Consider the following 14,620-nt stretch of genomic DNA (forward strand, 5'->3'; position numbering starts at 1 on the left):
TGCTTCTCTCTCGGAGTTATTTAGAAATCAATCATGTTCGAGACGAGATAAACGGTGAGTTTGGAAGTTTTTTTGTCAAAATTAGTTTCCACATGGATCCCGGGGCTCGCCTGATGCAATATATTTGTATGATAAATATTATAGTCCAAGGACATCTCTTATTTTCAAATAAAAAAAGAATAGCAAGATTATATGTACATGGACCGACTAACCTGATCCAATGGCTATTAATTTTTCATCGATTTGCTTTAAGTTACCTGGTGTGATCTTGTAGCTTTGTGATGGTTGGAAAAAATATTGCAAACAAAATATAGTTCAATTAATACTAATAATATCTTTGCCTTTTTTAAAAAAAAAAATCGAATCTGCAACTCTTAATAGTAAAACTGAGCTGACCAGACGATATGCTTTTATAATGATTCGAAGGCAAAGAAGTATGTGAAGGGGATTGCTTTACAGATTTTGTTTCCCTGGATTGGGGGATACACAAACATACAATCACGTAATAACAGGGTGTGACTTTTGATGCAAAAACAGCCAAGATAAATAAATAGTATTAGAAACAGGGGCATTAAAAAAAAAATTAAAAAATTATATTAAAAATATTACTTTAATTTAATTTTAAGCAAAAGATCCTTTAAAACTTTGTGAATCACAGTCCTCAACACGACCTGACAAGAGTGGATAAAAGGGACTTGTTGACTAAAATGTCGTCCATGGCACGCCGTGGAATAGACACTTCCCACTAAGCAGATTTTTACAGAACCCAAATGATTGGTGATGACCACGACGGCCTCATTTCCTTAACTTCCACTCTCCCTCTCTCGTTTCTAATAGTCCCTTGGCGTGCAATCATTTGTTAGACTAGGTTCTTGTTGACTTTTCTCGAGGTTCGGTCACGGGTTATCCTAATAAAGTAATTTTGAAAATGATATTTGACGGGCACCATATCGAAAGTGGTTGTACGTGTTTCTTTGAAATGGACGACCTGGATTAAGGTTGAACATGTAAATTACAAGATCCCTCTAACAATATACTGGTTGCTGCCGTTATCTTTGTACTCCTTATATCTGGAGACTAGGTCAAATTGGTAATTGGCTCAAATTTATTATTAAAGCACAGCTTCGAATGTTGACGGTATACTTATAAATCCGATTTCAGTTTTTAAAAACAAGATTTGATTCCCCGGCAGCGAAGAACGGTAATCAGGATATTATTAGTTCACTGCCTCACTAATAGGATCAGATTTTGTATTGACTGTAAAATAAAAACTACTCAAAGGGATTATGAAACAACATATTAGATCAAATCTCAGGTAAATTTATCAAATTTATATTCTAATCATGAAATTAAAATAACTTATAGAAAACAAATTATAAAAATAAATTTCTAATTATTGAAGAATAAAATAAAAAAAATAATTAAAAAAAACACTCAATTAACCGTCAAACACGCGAATCAAGTCATGACTAAGATAACTTTTAAAAAAATCAAATCGAAATAAATTATTAAGTTTATCTTCTAATTAATCTAATATTGAAAAATAAAATTGAAAACAAAATTCAATTAAAAAAATTATAATAAAAAAACCCGAGTCAATCCAAATTAGTTTATTAAACCTGAGAGTCAGGTCATGACACTAAAATAAACCCCCCATAAATTTTAAATCAAAACTAATTGTGAAGTCCAAATTTCAATCAATTTAATATTATTGAAAAATGAAATTACAAGTTAAAATTGAAAAATACAATTAAAACACTATCCATCAAACCTCTTTTAGCTATTGTTAATTAATAGCAATAATAATAGTACTAATAATAATAATAATTATTATTATTATTATTATTATTCTCGGGGAAAAAAAAACGAAATGAGTAGTGCTTAGGAAATGCATTTTGTTGGACAAAAAATTGCTGGATAGGTGTGGGCGTGTGGGATGTATTGGGGATAAAAAAAAAAGAGCCTGCATGCTGTCATTATGTCCCAGTTATGTAAAGCATAAAAGTCCATTGAGTTTTTCTAATGATATACTGAAAGAAAGAAGAGAAAGACCTGCCACGAGAATCATCAAACGGTGAGCTGTTGCTGGGATATGGAAATAGACCATTCCCTCCTATGCTTCTCGAAGAGCTTGCTCATTACCAAAAAACCCTTGCTTGCCATCCAAAGAAAGTTCTAAATAATCACTGCTTAACAAGGCTAGATTGAAGCTAATTTACAAGACATCTTTTTAACAGAGAACACTGTGAAAGGAAAACAAGGATGGCCCCAGATTAATGTTCTTCCATTCTACAGACATGCCAAAAAATCATAATGCCATCACATGCAAACTGTTTCCAGAGCCTGAGAAGCTTTGTATCCTATTCCATTAAAACTTGCGGCCCTCTCATAGCCACCTTTCAACAAAATCATAATTGAGCTTCCACTAATAAGAATTCACAAAAAATCACACACCTTTCTCAATCACAAAATTTGTTGATGAAAAGGTGAATGAATAACCTACCAAACCAGTAAGCTAGTCACATATGCTAGACCCATATATGTAACGGACTATACACGCAAGGAGGTAAAGAAACCAGTCGTCCCAAGCATAAGAAAGATAGTGTAGCAAATGCAAACCATGTACCCAAAGTAGAAAGATAATTGCAAGAAACCAGACAAAAATGACTGGGAATAAAAATATAGGCAATAGCCATAAACATATAGGAAAGACCTGTAATTTCAAGTGCACAAATCAGATCACCATTAAGCTCAAACTAGAGTGCAGAAAAATGCAATGACTTGCCTAAAAGACAAACAACAAACTCAACTACAGAAGATAGCAAAGACATAATGCACCAAGGGATCATGTGAAGGAGGGATTCCGGACTTTGTTAGTATCTGTGTTGATCAAAATAGAAGGAAGCTTAGGGCATCAATTGTTACTAATAAGCATGAATGGTGAACTAAAATGCTTCACAAAAAGCAAAAGATCATAACAAATTAGGCGTGCTGGAATTGAAACAATGAAGTTTTGAGGCCTGGCACTAAAGGAAAAAATTTAAGCACTTGCAGGCTTAAATTGCAAGTTTGAAACCTCTCTGCAAGGAGAATAATGAATGTAACGGATTCATTTTCCATATAGAAAATCTGTGACTCGTGCATTTGGTTCACAAATGACTTTCAGACAGCAATCCATTGTTTAAGAGCCTTGCATTATAAAATGATGAATTAGCCTGCTGCTTGCATTGGAGCCAAGCTAGAAACATAAATTCAAATGAGCACAGAAAAATGTGGAAGAAATCATTATCCTGACAAGTTCAGAATAATCTTAGACATCAACTTCAGTCTTTATGTAGAAAATTCAAAACATGAAGGGTTTCAGCTTGGTTTCTGCCAAATTCTGCAGGTTTTACACTTACTTACATCAAATCAAATACTGCCCTTACCAGGATAGGGTTCGGGCTTTACCGCTAGAGGACCAAAAGGCATTATCCTCCATAGATAAATTGTCCTGCCTCAAAAACTGAATAAAAAAATATTAGTTTCTTTGCTTTTTCTCACCTCCCTTTGACACTCCATTTCAATATCCCAAAAATTATGCATCCAAGGCATCCTTCTGTAATTTTCAGAAGGAATTTCAGGAGAGAAGTTGAAAACAGTTGCAGGATTGCCAATCAGGTGTTTTTTTTTTTTTTACTATGGCTAAATTTACAGAATCTTATAAGTCAAGATTTGAAGCCTCCAAATAAACAGTGCTGTTATTCAAAGCTTTTAGTCTGGTCTTGGCTTATGTCTTTGTTATGAATGATGAGATAAGATCTTAGTGTGTGCATGGCTGACAGGAATGAGGAAAATGAGTTGTGGAATAGGGAAAATGATCGGATGGAAAAAAACCAGTTTCCTGTTCAGTCGCATTATCCAAGAAAACAGCTACTGTTATTTTTCCAGACAAACAAGAGAAGAAAATAAATGGGGATTATCTGAAATAGTTGTAGAAATAAATTGTTTCAATCAAACTACTAGGTCAAATTTTTTGGATATTTCAAAAATAATCTATAGATGTTTTTCCTCTCTTCAGAAAAATTAGTCAACCAAATCTATGTATAAAAGAAATGAGAAATCAGGAACACTGTAAAGTCAATATTTCAACTTTACACATATAAAGCTCAACACTATAATAAATTGATAGGTCAAGAACAAAGGATAACTTCCTCAATATGAACTTGTAATTTTAGCACAGAAAAACTTGGTGGCATGTTAACTCCAAAACTGTTTAGCTAAATATAGCACGTGGTCATGCGAATCTCTAAATTTCACTCAATCTCTAAGTTAGAGAGTGACATAAAACCATATCCTAGCCTTATCTAAACGCTTAAGTTTTTAGATTAAGTGTTTCTATGACATGGTATTAAACCTTCATTGTCTAATTGGTCAGAGTTCAAACCCTATTACCCCCATTCTCTCTTCTAATTAAAAATTTAATAGCACAAGGTAGTGGTTCTTTGACATAATGCATAAGGGAGATTTCTAATTAAAAATTTAATAGTGCAATGAATTGATTGTTTAACCTTGTGTGTAAGGGTGTTTTATAGGAATTCAGGATGGAAATCTAGTATATGGCAAAGACAAGGGCCAATCAATAAACCAAGTGTATCAATATATCAAAAAGGGGTCGGTAACTGCAGAAACAACAGGTTTAAATTAGTTAACAACCTTGAATGATAACTTGAAATATGTATTCTTTAAACAAGTTGTAATGCTGTTATGCTAGTTCAGTCATTCTGTACTGTATACAACTTAGCACCAGGAAACTTGCTTTACAATTCATAATGTTAGTAGATTCGTGGATTGAAAAGTTGAAGATGCAGTCTGTCCTAACCATCAGAAGCATTCATTGTGAAATTAAGAAACAAGTTGTCAGAGAATGGAATAAAGGCAGTAGGAGAAAAAACAATTTGTATGACAGCAAACTAGAACCTTGGGGACCTCTTTTATGCAATACAATTCCCAGCAAACTAGAACCTTGAGACCTCTTTTACGCAATGCAATTTAAAATGGTAAAGCAAAAGGAATTTGTGTACCTCCACCACCATCAATAGTCGTCAAAACAAGCTGAAAGTAGGTCAAAGCCACTGTAACCAAAGCAGTGGTAATCAGCAGAAGTGTGCAGAGAAGAAACAGGAAGCCATATATGGAATAGATATTGTGGCCCCAAGCACTAGCAAATATGTCATCAAGCTCATTGAGAATCACATTGAAAGGAAGAAACCCAGCCAATGCCATCTGCGATACAGGACCCCTATACCAACACAATACCAGAATAGTTTTTGGACACTTTGTGGTGCGGCACAGAGCCTGGAACTTGTCTTTGCAATTTTCCCCAGCAATCCCACCCAATACAAACAATGGTAATGCAACTAGAATCCATATAAGAAAGATGAATACAATAGTGACAGAGGGAAATGCTGTAGTTGCTTTGTAAACAATTGCGGTGGTATTAAGGATGCAGAATGTGGCAAACAAAGGCCCACAGAAAAGAAGTCCTGTAAGCAACAGATTGCTCACCTGTTCAGATATTGGAAAAACCTAATCAGTTCACCAGTTCATGCTATGACATGCATCAAATTCCAATACTGTAATAGAGATTTCACATCAGAGCATACCCATTCTGTCCCTTCAAGCTGAACATAGTAATAGGCTGATGTATAACCTGCAAGGGCTGATGTGAGAGCATAGATGACCACTAGTGAAATAAACAGATATCCTTGCTTGTATGGATGAAATGCACCAGCCATTCCTAGTATCAATAACAGTATTGTACTAAAAAATTATGTGAGACAAAAGTTAGAGCACTAGGAATGAAGTAATATCAAGGTAAATTATTTGAGATTGATGATGTAGCATAGAATAATCAATAATTTTAAGATAATTTAATCAAATTAGAGAATACAAGGTGAATAATTTCAAAGCATGGACATACAGGGTAAACAACTGAGTTCCAGAACCAACGGCAGCAGCAAACAATGACTTGTAGTATGGGTATTGGAACACATCACCATGGATAAACTTCCATCCCGTCTTGTCTTGGTTGTCAAATAACTCCTCGTCATGGAGACACATGTAAGAGAGTTCAATAATCCAAAGGAAAAAATGAATTTTAAAAAAAAATAGTTTGAACTTTGGGTAGTCATCACAGATTCACGATATTCTTACTCAAGATCTTTCTTAAGGATTCACAAGTAATACATTGAAATCTGACCAGTTAGGAAGAGAATAGTAACACATGAATTTAAGATTGAGAACCAACAGATCTCCCAGATATATAGCATTGAGGAATCACCAAAGTACTTTTCCATCCTTTTCTCAAAAAGGCTGCTAGTTTCCTTCCATGTCACAGTATATTTCATTTTCATGTGAACTTCCCTTTCCTCAATCAGTTCCACACAATCAGAAAGGTCAGTTCAAGCAGAGATCTCGATCAGATGTTCCTTATTGTAATATATGCTGAAATCAACATCCATGTAGAGAAAATATCTTTTCTTTTTGGTGTTCATTCTTCCTATAAATGTCCAAATTGGCATGTCATCACACTACATTTGAATGTAATAGTCCTTCGCAACTGCATCTTGGAACTTCAAAACTTCTTCCCTTGTCAAGTTCTTTTCGCACACAACTTCAGAATCTTCATTTACTAGGAATTCAAGTTTATATGGAGAACTTAAATATTGATCCCCAGTCAATATGTCACGTAGAGTTTGCTTCTTCTCATTGACAAAACCTGCGTCATTAGGATTGACTAACCATTATAGACTAAACACCAATACATGACAAGATTGATAGAAGATAAGGTCAAAACTAAAGAATATTAGTGCAGATGAAGATGAAATGTGGGTGACAGAATGGAAGTTCATAGTAGCCATTTATGTCACTGCATCATAAAAGTAAGAAATGCAGTGTACTATTAGCAAATATAAATTAATAAGACCTTATTAAATATGAAACAAGCAAAGAGCTGCGAGGAAAACTCAATCCAATAAGTTCATCAGAAAGACATGCAAATATCCACAAATTTTTGTATAGAGAATACTACCTCATTGTTTATCTTCCAGCATGAGATCAAAAAAATACTTGGCCAAATAAAATAGGGATGTTTAATCACTAGTTTTGTTTTTTTTTTTTTTAAGAAATGAATTCTACATAATTGAATGGCACGATATGCATGAAAGCACATTATTTTTCCAGAAAAAATTTGGAGTTTTAAATATGTATTTGATAGTCAACTGAAAAGGAAGATGAAACCTCCAGATTTACAAGCAATCAACTCAAACCAATATTCACAAACGAAATGTATGAATGCAAGCTCAAAGTAAACATTAGGGATCCAAATTAAGACAAGCTCAAAGTAAATTAAACGGTTAAGTTCTAAAACATTAGGGATCCAAATTAAGAACATACAAAACAAAAGATCTGCATACACGGAGAACAAATATGTTGTGCATGCATATTAAGTAAAATAAGGCAATTAAGATTCCTTGATGTAGAGATTGAGACATGTACCCGGGATTATGAAATGAACCAGTTCCCCTCGCATAGCAAGGGATCAGATCTCCAGCTTTATAGCGATGATCAGATACATCTGACTGGACTTGACCCCCGCAACTTATTATGAAAGCAGCAGCAGCAGCAAGAATCACCTAGAATTCTCCCATTTTTCCACCCTTGAAAAAGAAAATACTGCATATGAACCTAATTTAACCTAAAAACATTGTCATCTTTATCGTTATCCATACCCATGTCTTGTAAAAACTATAAACTATCTATCCAACCCCGGAGAGGATGTCACTGTACACGGCAGGAAAACATAACTAAATATGAATCCAACAACAGAGAAGTGAAATGAAATACATAAAAAGAAAAAACCCATCGAGTAAGCAAGTCTGAAACCAAACATTGTTTCGAACGATGTATAAAGAGAGGAAACAGACCTTCAGAAAGTGTGCTGCCCTGCTTGTATGTATGATCAGAAACAGCATGCATGGCAGATGAAGAAGGGAAGAGCAGTGGAAGCGGGTATGGAAATGGAAGGCCATTACTTTATTGACTTTAACATTGACAAATTAAGTATTTTTCTAAAATTCGTGGATTTTTACGCAGTGGGCATTCTCTCACGTATTATCGGTTCCTTGTAAAGTTTTATTTTTTTTAATTTGATTTTATTTTTATTTTTATTTTTATTTTTATTGTTATCTACTGGTTTTTCAGGTTTTTTCTATATTTTTTTAATGATCTTATATGATGTTTTCTTTAACTTTTTTAATTTACATTTAAATTTGTAATTTTTCTCTCTTTAATTCTATTTGAAGAAATTCTTTTAAATTATAATTATTTTTTAATTATACATTTAAATTTTTTAAAAAAATCTAATTCATCTATAATTTTTTTATTTTTTATATAAATAAATTTTATTTTAAAAAATAAAAAAATTATGTTCGTATAATATTTTATACATACAAATTTTTTATGATGTTTTTTTTTTTATTTTATTTAATTAATTTAATTTATATCTATATTTTTTATTATCATTTACTTAAATAAAATAAATATTTTAACAAATAATTTAATAAATACAACTTGAGTAAATATTTTATATATGTTAAAGTTAATATTTTTTTATTATAGATGCACAGTTACCGTAGTAGTTTAAATCAATAATTAGAAGAGAAAAATTGAACTGTTTTCGTTGGTTGATCGGTCATAACAGTACATTGTGCGATGGCGTTGTTTTAATTTATTGCCGTGGCATCTTCGAAATAAATATTTATATTTTTAAGTTATTTGTATGGTTTTATAAAATATTGTGATATTTTTATTGTATTCTAGTCACCTTTATCTATCCTAAATTAAAAATATTTCATTCTAAGCGCAGCTCTAACGGAGCAGGAAAATAAAAAGTCAAACCTCATTTACCTGCTTCTTCTTCACTATTTGTATTCCAACTAGCATGCTAAATGGAAAGATAAAATGGCTATTTATGCTCTCAACAACATTTCTACATTTAACTGTAGAAATGGCCAAAATAGCCAACGGCTATTTTTATAGCCGTTGGCCAGCAGCTCTGCTTTTTTTTTTTTTAAAAACAAAATATAGAAATGTTTTTTCTATAAATACATGAAGAAAAAACTTGTAGTTTTAAATTTTTGTATTGTGTTTCACCCTTCTCTCAAATTTAAAAATTAAATGGTGGCGGTTATTTTTTCAAAGCATGAATTTGAATTTATTTTTAAAAAATTAAATTTTTAACAGTAATATATAAAACTGAAAATTAAAAATATTCATATAAATAAATTTTAAGTTTAATTTTAAATTATATCTTTTAACTTTCATATTATTTCATTAAATTTTATATTATTTTTATAAATTACTAATATTAATTATATAATTAATAACATCATAATTATATTATATATAAAATATCTAAATTAGTTACATAATTATATAAAAATAAATTTAACATGAAATATATTAAAATATAAATGACTTTTTTAAATGGTTTTTTACCATTAGAATGCACATAATCAAAAAAGCTATATTTCTACTATTCAAAAAGCTATTTTATCAATTTAGCTTTTCAATTTAGCTTTTTGCATTGGAGATGCTCTAAGGTGGCATTATTTAACATTTCAAGATTCTTGATTTAGATCCCCGGTAGAAAATGGTTTTTTTTTTTGCCACATGTCTTTCATTTTATTTAGAGATTATTTGGAAATGTGGTTTAATTTTTTTTTTTAAAAAAAAAAATTAATTTTTTAAAATGTTTTTTAATCTTTTGGTACACTAATATTAAAAATAATTTTTTAAAAAATAAAAAATATATCATCTTAATGTATTTCTAAATAAAAAATACTTTAAATTGTTATCGCTATCATAACCCTAATATGCCCTTACTTTACTTGCATTGTACTGAGGTTGTTAAAATTTTTTTTAAAAAAAAAAAAATAAGACACACAAATTTTATTAATATGCTTTTTTAATGAAAAAATTCAGTATGGATTAAAAAATTTATATGAGATCATTAACAGTGACTATAAATAAAACTAAAAAAATTAAATGATAATTTAAATCAAAATATTTGATATTACAACATGGAATATTTACCATGTTATATTCATTGAATTTATTTATTAAAATTATTTTTTTATTCAATCATATGGTAATAAAATTAGATATACGTATGAAATTAACTGAAATAAAATAAAAATATATATACATGTAAGGTTGCCCATGTTATAAATATTATCTAAAAATATTTTTTTATTTTAAAAATAAATTTTATCTATATAAAAAATTAAAAAAAAATATATAGATGAATCAAAACAATATTTTTAAATATTAAATGTATAAAAAATATTTTAAAAAAACTATTTAGAAAAGGTTAGATAAAATAAATAAATAAATCATGGAAGAAGGATATTAATTGAGATATAAATTAAAAAAATACTTATTAGAAAAATATATAAATAAAAATAAAAATAAAAAACGTTGCAGTAGTCCAATCACCTCCTACTCTTTTGAAAAGTTTTTTTATTTATTTTTCTAATATACCTCTTGATTTTTTGTTTATTATTATTATTACTTTTAACTCTGCCCTTGTACTTTTTGTCTGGTTGGATCATGTATATCTCTTTTTTCATCTTATTCTTTTATAACCTTTCCCATTAGATACAAAAAAAAAAAAAAATATATATATATATATATATATATTAAAAAACTCTAAAAGGCGTGAAAAGCACTGTAGCTTCCCCACACCTCTTAATTATACTTATATATAATAATAATAATTATAATTATAATTATATTATAATATATATTATTTTTTTTTTCTTTTTTTTTCTGTATTTGTTTTGGTTTTTTATGCCTTTATGGGTTTTTTTGGCTTCTTTCTTAGTTTTTTTTCCTTTTAATTTTTTTTGTTTAATTTAGTTTGTTAATTGATTATGAGTTTGACGGGTTAACCTGATTTGACGAGTTAACTAGATATTTTATTTTTTTTTGTTTTTAATTATTTTTTTTCATTTAGTTTAGTTTGTTAATGTTAAATTTCTTTCTATTTAATTATCAGACTTTCATAACACGTATTCCAAGCTTGACAGGTTAACTCAGTTAATTATGGGTTAACCCGTCAATTTTTTTTTGTATTTAGTTATTAAACTTTCATGACGTGAATCTAATGTTTGACGGGTTATCCTGGTTTGAAAGGTTAATAAGAACTCTAAAACGCGTAGCTTTTTCACTGTAGTTAAAGTTGTTTTTTTTTTTTGCATTTTTTTTTTTTTTCTTATGTGGCCTTTTTTTTTCTTTTGTTTTTTTTTTAAATGTTTTTTCATTGCAGTAGCTTTTTTTTTTTTTTTTTCTTTTTGTTTTTTTTACATGTTTTTTTTTAACCCGTGGGTTTTTCACTGTAGCAGCTTTGTTTTTTTTTTTTCCCTCTCTTTTGTTTCTTCTGTTTTTTACATATAATGTATCACTGTGCACACAGTGAAACACTTGACTTTTTTTTTTTTTTTTTTTTTTCCTGTTTTGCCTATGGGTTTTTTTTTTTGCTTTTTTCTTTGTGTTTTTTTTCTTTTAATTAATTTTTTTTGTTTAATTTAGTTTGTTAATGTGAAAAAAAAAAATTAATTTAGTTATCATACTTTCATTACACGGATCTCGATTTTTTCTATATATTAAGTTGGTTGAGAACTTAGCTTTGTAGCTTCTTTTTTTTAAAAAAAAAAAAACCCTATGGATTACTACAGTGTTTCCCTTACATGATTTTTGTTTGACTGTAGTGTATCTCCCACATGTTTATTTTTTAAATTATCTTTGTTAAATTTATTTTTTTAATATTGAGTTGGTTGAGAATTTAGCTTTAGCTTTAGCTTTCCCAAGTTTTTTCATTATAATTATTATTATATTGTATTATATTATATGACTGTTTTTTTCTTTTGTTTTTTCTTTTTAATTTTTTTAATGAATTTTTTTTTTTTGATTTAGTTTGTTAATGTTAATTTTTTTTTTATTTAGCTATCATATTTTAATGATACGAATCTCAAGTTTGATGAGTTAACCTGATTTGACGAGTTATTTTTTTCATTTAATTTAGTTTGTTAAAGTTAATTTTGGGGTTTAGGGTTGGGCTTGATGTGTTAACTTGGTTTGATGGGTTAACTCGGTTAATTCGGGGTAAACCCATTATTTTTTTTTCTATTTAGTTATCAAACTTTCATGACGCAAATCTCAGGTTTTACTAGATAACGTGGTTTAAAGGGTTAACTCAATTAATTCAATTTCTTTTTCTTTTTCTTCATTATTTTTTTTTTTTCCTGTTGATTTTTTTTCTTTGTTTTTTTAATTAATCTATTTAATTATCACACTTTTATGACACCACCTTATAGCCAGATCCACATCCAATATTCTTAGGTCCGGTGTTACAGTCAGACTCACTTAAACTTAGGGTCATGCAAGTTTAATTTTATCATTAATATTATAAATATTACTCTCAGGTCAGGTATTGCAACCAAACCCAAGATTCTTGGGTATAATTTTATAGAAAAACCCAAGATTTTTAAAATTTTTAATATTTTTTATATAAAAAAATAACCCGCGGCATCGCGCGGGTATTTGATTCTTTATCTTTTAATATATATATATATATATATATATATAGTAGAAAAACATGATTAAAAGATAAAGAATCAAAATGTAAAATACAAAGAAAATATATAATAATTTCAAAATTTTAAAAAAATTTAATTTTGATCCAGGAGTTCACCTTGTTTTTTTTTTTTTTTTTTTTTCAGTCTCCAAGTTTAAAAGACCAAAGAAAATCTCCTTGGTAAACGATGCACAAGAGAAAATATTATCAATTAGCCATATTTTATTTATAAAATAAAATAAAATTAATGCGAGTAAGTTCACTTTAATGATAAGAGTTTTTATGAGGATTTTCTAGACCTTTATCTTATTGGATAAAGTATGTCAGAATTATGAGATTTTTTTTTCAATTTAACTTTGTGTTTTTTAAATGATACAAGAGTCTGTTTGAGTTGCTCATCGGGCACTGAAAAAAAATATAGGTAGAAAATATCAAAACTAAAAAGAAAAGTAAGGATAGTTTTTGTATATGCTTTTGCCTTTCACTTTTGGAACAAAAATCAATTGTTTATTTTAATATTTATTTAACACTAACAACTCTTTCTTATTTTATAAAATTTATATATGTTTTAACTTGTTTTACCAAGAGGTAAACAATATGTTTGCATGCCTTGATTAAAAAAAAATCATAAGATTTGAAAATATATCACCAAACTAACACCTTCTTTTATTACATTACATTAATTTAGAATTCTATTGTTACCGTTAAAACTAGATCTTTTTACAAAATAAAATGACAAAATGACATGATTAAAATATACAATACCTCACATGGATTAAACCAGGACCATCACACAATGTGTTTGTTTGGTAATGTAATTTATCAAACTTTTTTAAAATGATTTTTAATTAAAAAAATATTAAATCTTTTTTTTTTCAGATTTTTTTAATATCAACATATTAAAATCATAAAAAAAATTTTAAAACCAATAATTTAATATTTTAAAAATAAAAAATTTTTTAAAAATAATTACAACCACATAAATAAACTATACTTTTTTTTTTAATCTTTCCAACACATAATTAATGTGTTGCATTTTGACACCAGCTTGATTCAAGACTTGCTGTGCTTGTTTTAAATATACACCGCGCTACGTATTTATTTGATATTGAGCCAACACGTTTCGACTCAGTCGGACGGTGCAGCAAAAGTAAATTTGAGATTTTAGATGCATGTGACTATGTGAGCTTTGCGCATATACCAATACAGCTGCACCACATCTAAATCTTACAATATTAAGAAAACATAAGGCATGAACCATCCACCAGACCCATTCACACACTTCATAATAAGGTAGATTAATCGGGTGGTGGTTCAGTGATAAGAATTTGGGATCAAGAAATTTGCTTCAATTTGTAGTCTCAGATTCGAGCCTTATGGTTGCTTATATAATGATGATTATTGGAGGCTTACATGGTCGTTAACTTCAGGATCTGTGGGATTAGTCGAGGTGCGCGCAAGCTGACCCGGACACCCACGTTAAACTAAAAAAAAATAAAATATGTTAGATGTGTATTTGGTATTGTAATAGATATTTTTTAATTAAAAATTTATTAAAATAATATAATTGTTTAATTTTTTATATCAATATACTAAAATTATTGTAAAATACAAAATAACATTAATTTAATCATTCAGGTAAATAACCATTAATTTAATAACAATCTGAACCGGCTGCGTTTGCATTTATCTGTCATGTTTATATTCCGATCAGAAGACAAAGTTTGCTTTGGAGTTATAGATAACAACAAATACAATATTATACTAACATGCCTAAATTATTCGAGGTGTTAATTATTGAAGGGTAAATTGTTTTTTTTTTAAGGTTAAAATAATAATGATGATTAAAAAAAAATAAAAAAAATTGGAAAGCCGGTGACCCATCAAATCAAAGTGATGCATGCAACTAGAAATAAATAAAAAACGACGAACGGCCTCATC

General features: G+C 29.1%; 1 protein-coding gene across 4 annotated transcripts; it reads right to left on the bottom strand.

Moving 5' to 3' along the window:
* Window positions 1-1,951: 1,951 nt before the first annotated feature.
* On the bottom strand, window positions 1,952-8,128 carry LOC118054727 (transmembrane 9 superfamily member 2). Of its 4 annotated transcripts, none has more exons than XM_035066427.2 (6): window positions 7,968-8,128; window positions 7,540-7,824; window positions 5,963-6,760; window positions 5,646-5,802; window positions 5,064-5,547; window positions 1,952-2,880 (listed from the first exon to the last, which is right to left on the bottom strand). In XM_035066427.2, exons 3-6 carry the CDS (start codon window positions 6,100-6,102, stop codon window positions 2,846-2,848), a joined length of 816 nt encoding a protein of 271 aa, XP_034922318.1. In that variant the 5' UTR covers window positions 6,103-6,760; window positions 7,540-7,824; window positions 7,968-8,128; the 3' UTR covers window positions 1,952-2,845. The 4 variants fall into 4 exon arrangements, 3 of the variants coding, with proteins under 3 accessions (XP_034922318.1, XP_073267214.1, XP_073267215.1); XM_073411113.1 differs by having other exon boundaries at window positions 7,540-7,700; window positions 7,968-8,123; XR_012170601.1 differs by having other exon boundaries at window positions 3,429-5,547; window positions 7,540-8,112.
* Window positions 8,129-14,620: the final 6,492 nt, after the last annotated feature.

This window comes from Populus alba, chromosome 8 (genome assembly GCF_005239225.2).
Source record: "Populus alba chromosome 8, ASM523922v2, whole genome shotgun sequence".
Lineage (NCBI taxonomy): Eukaryota > Viridiplantae > Streptophyta > Magnoliopsida > Malpighiales > Salicaceae > Populus > Populus alba.

Excerpts from the sequence above, each read along its gene's own strand:
- LOC118054727 (XM_035066427.2), bottom strand. The coding sequence starts at position 6,102 with ATGTGTCTCCATGACGAGGAGTTATTTGACAACCAAGACAAGACGGGA. Across the intron at positions 5,803-5,962 it reads GGAACTCAGTTGTTTACCCT|TACAATACTGTTATTGATAC; the intron begins GTATGTCCATGC and ends ATAATTTTTTAG. Across the intron at positions 2,881-5,063 it reads GACTATTGATGGTGGTGGAG|ATACTAACAAAGTCCGGAAT; the intron begins GTACACAAATTC and ends TGATCAACACAG.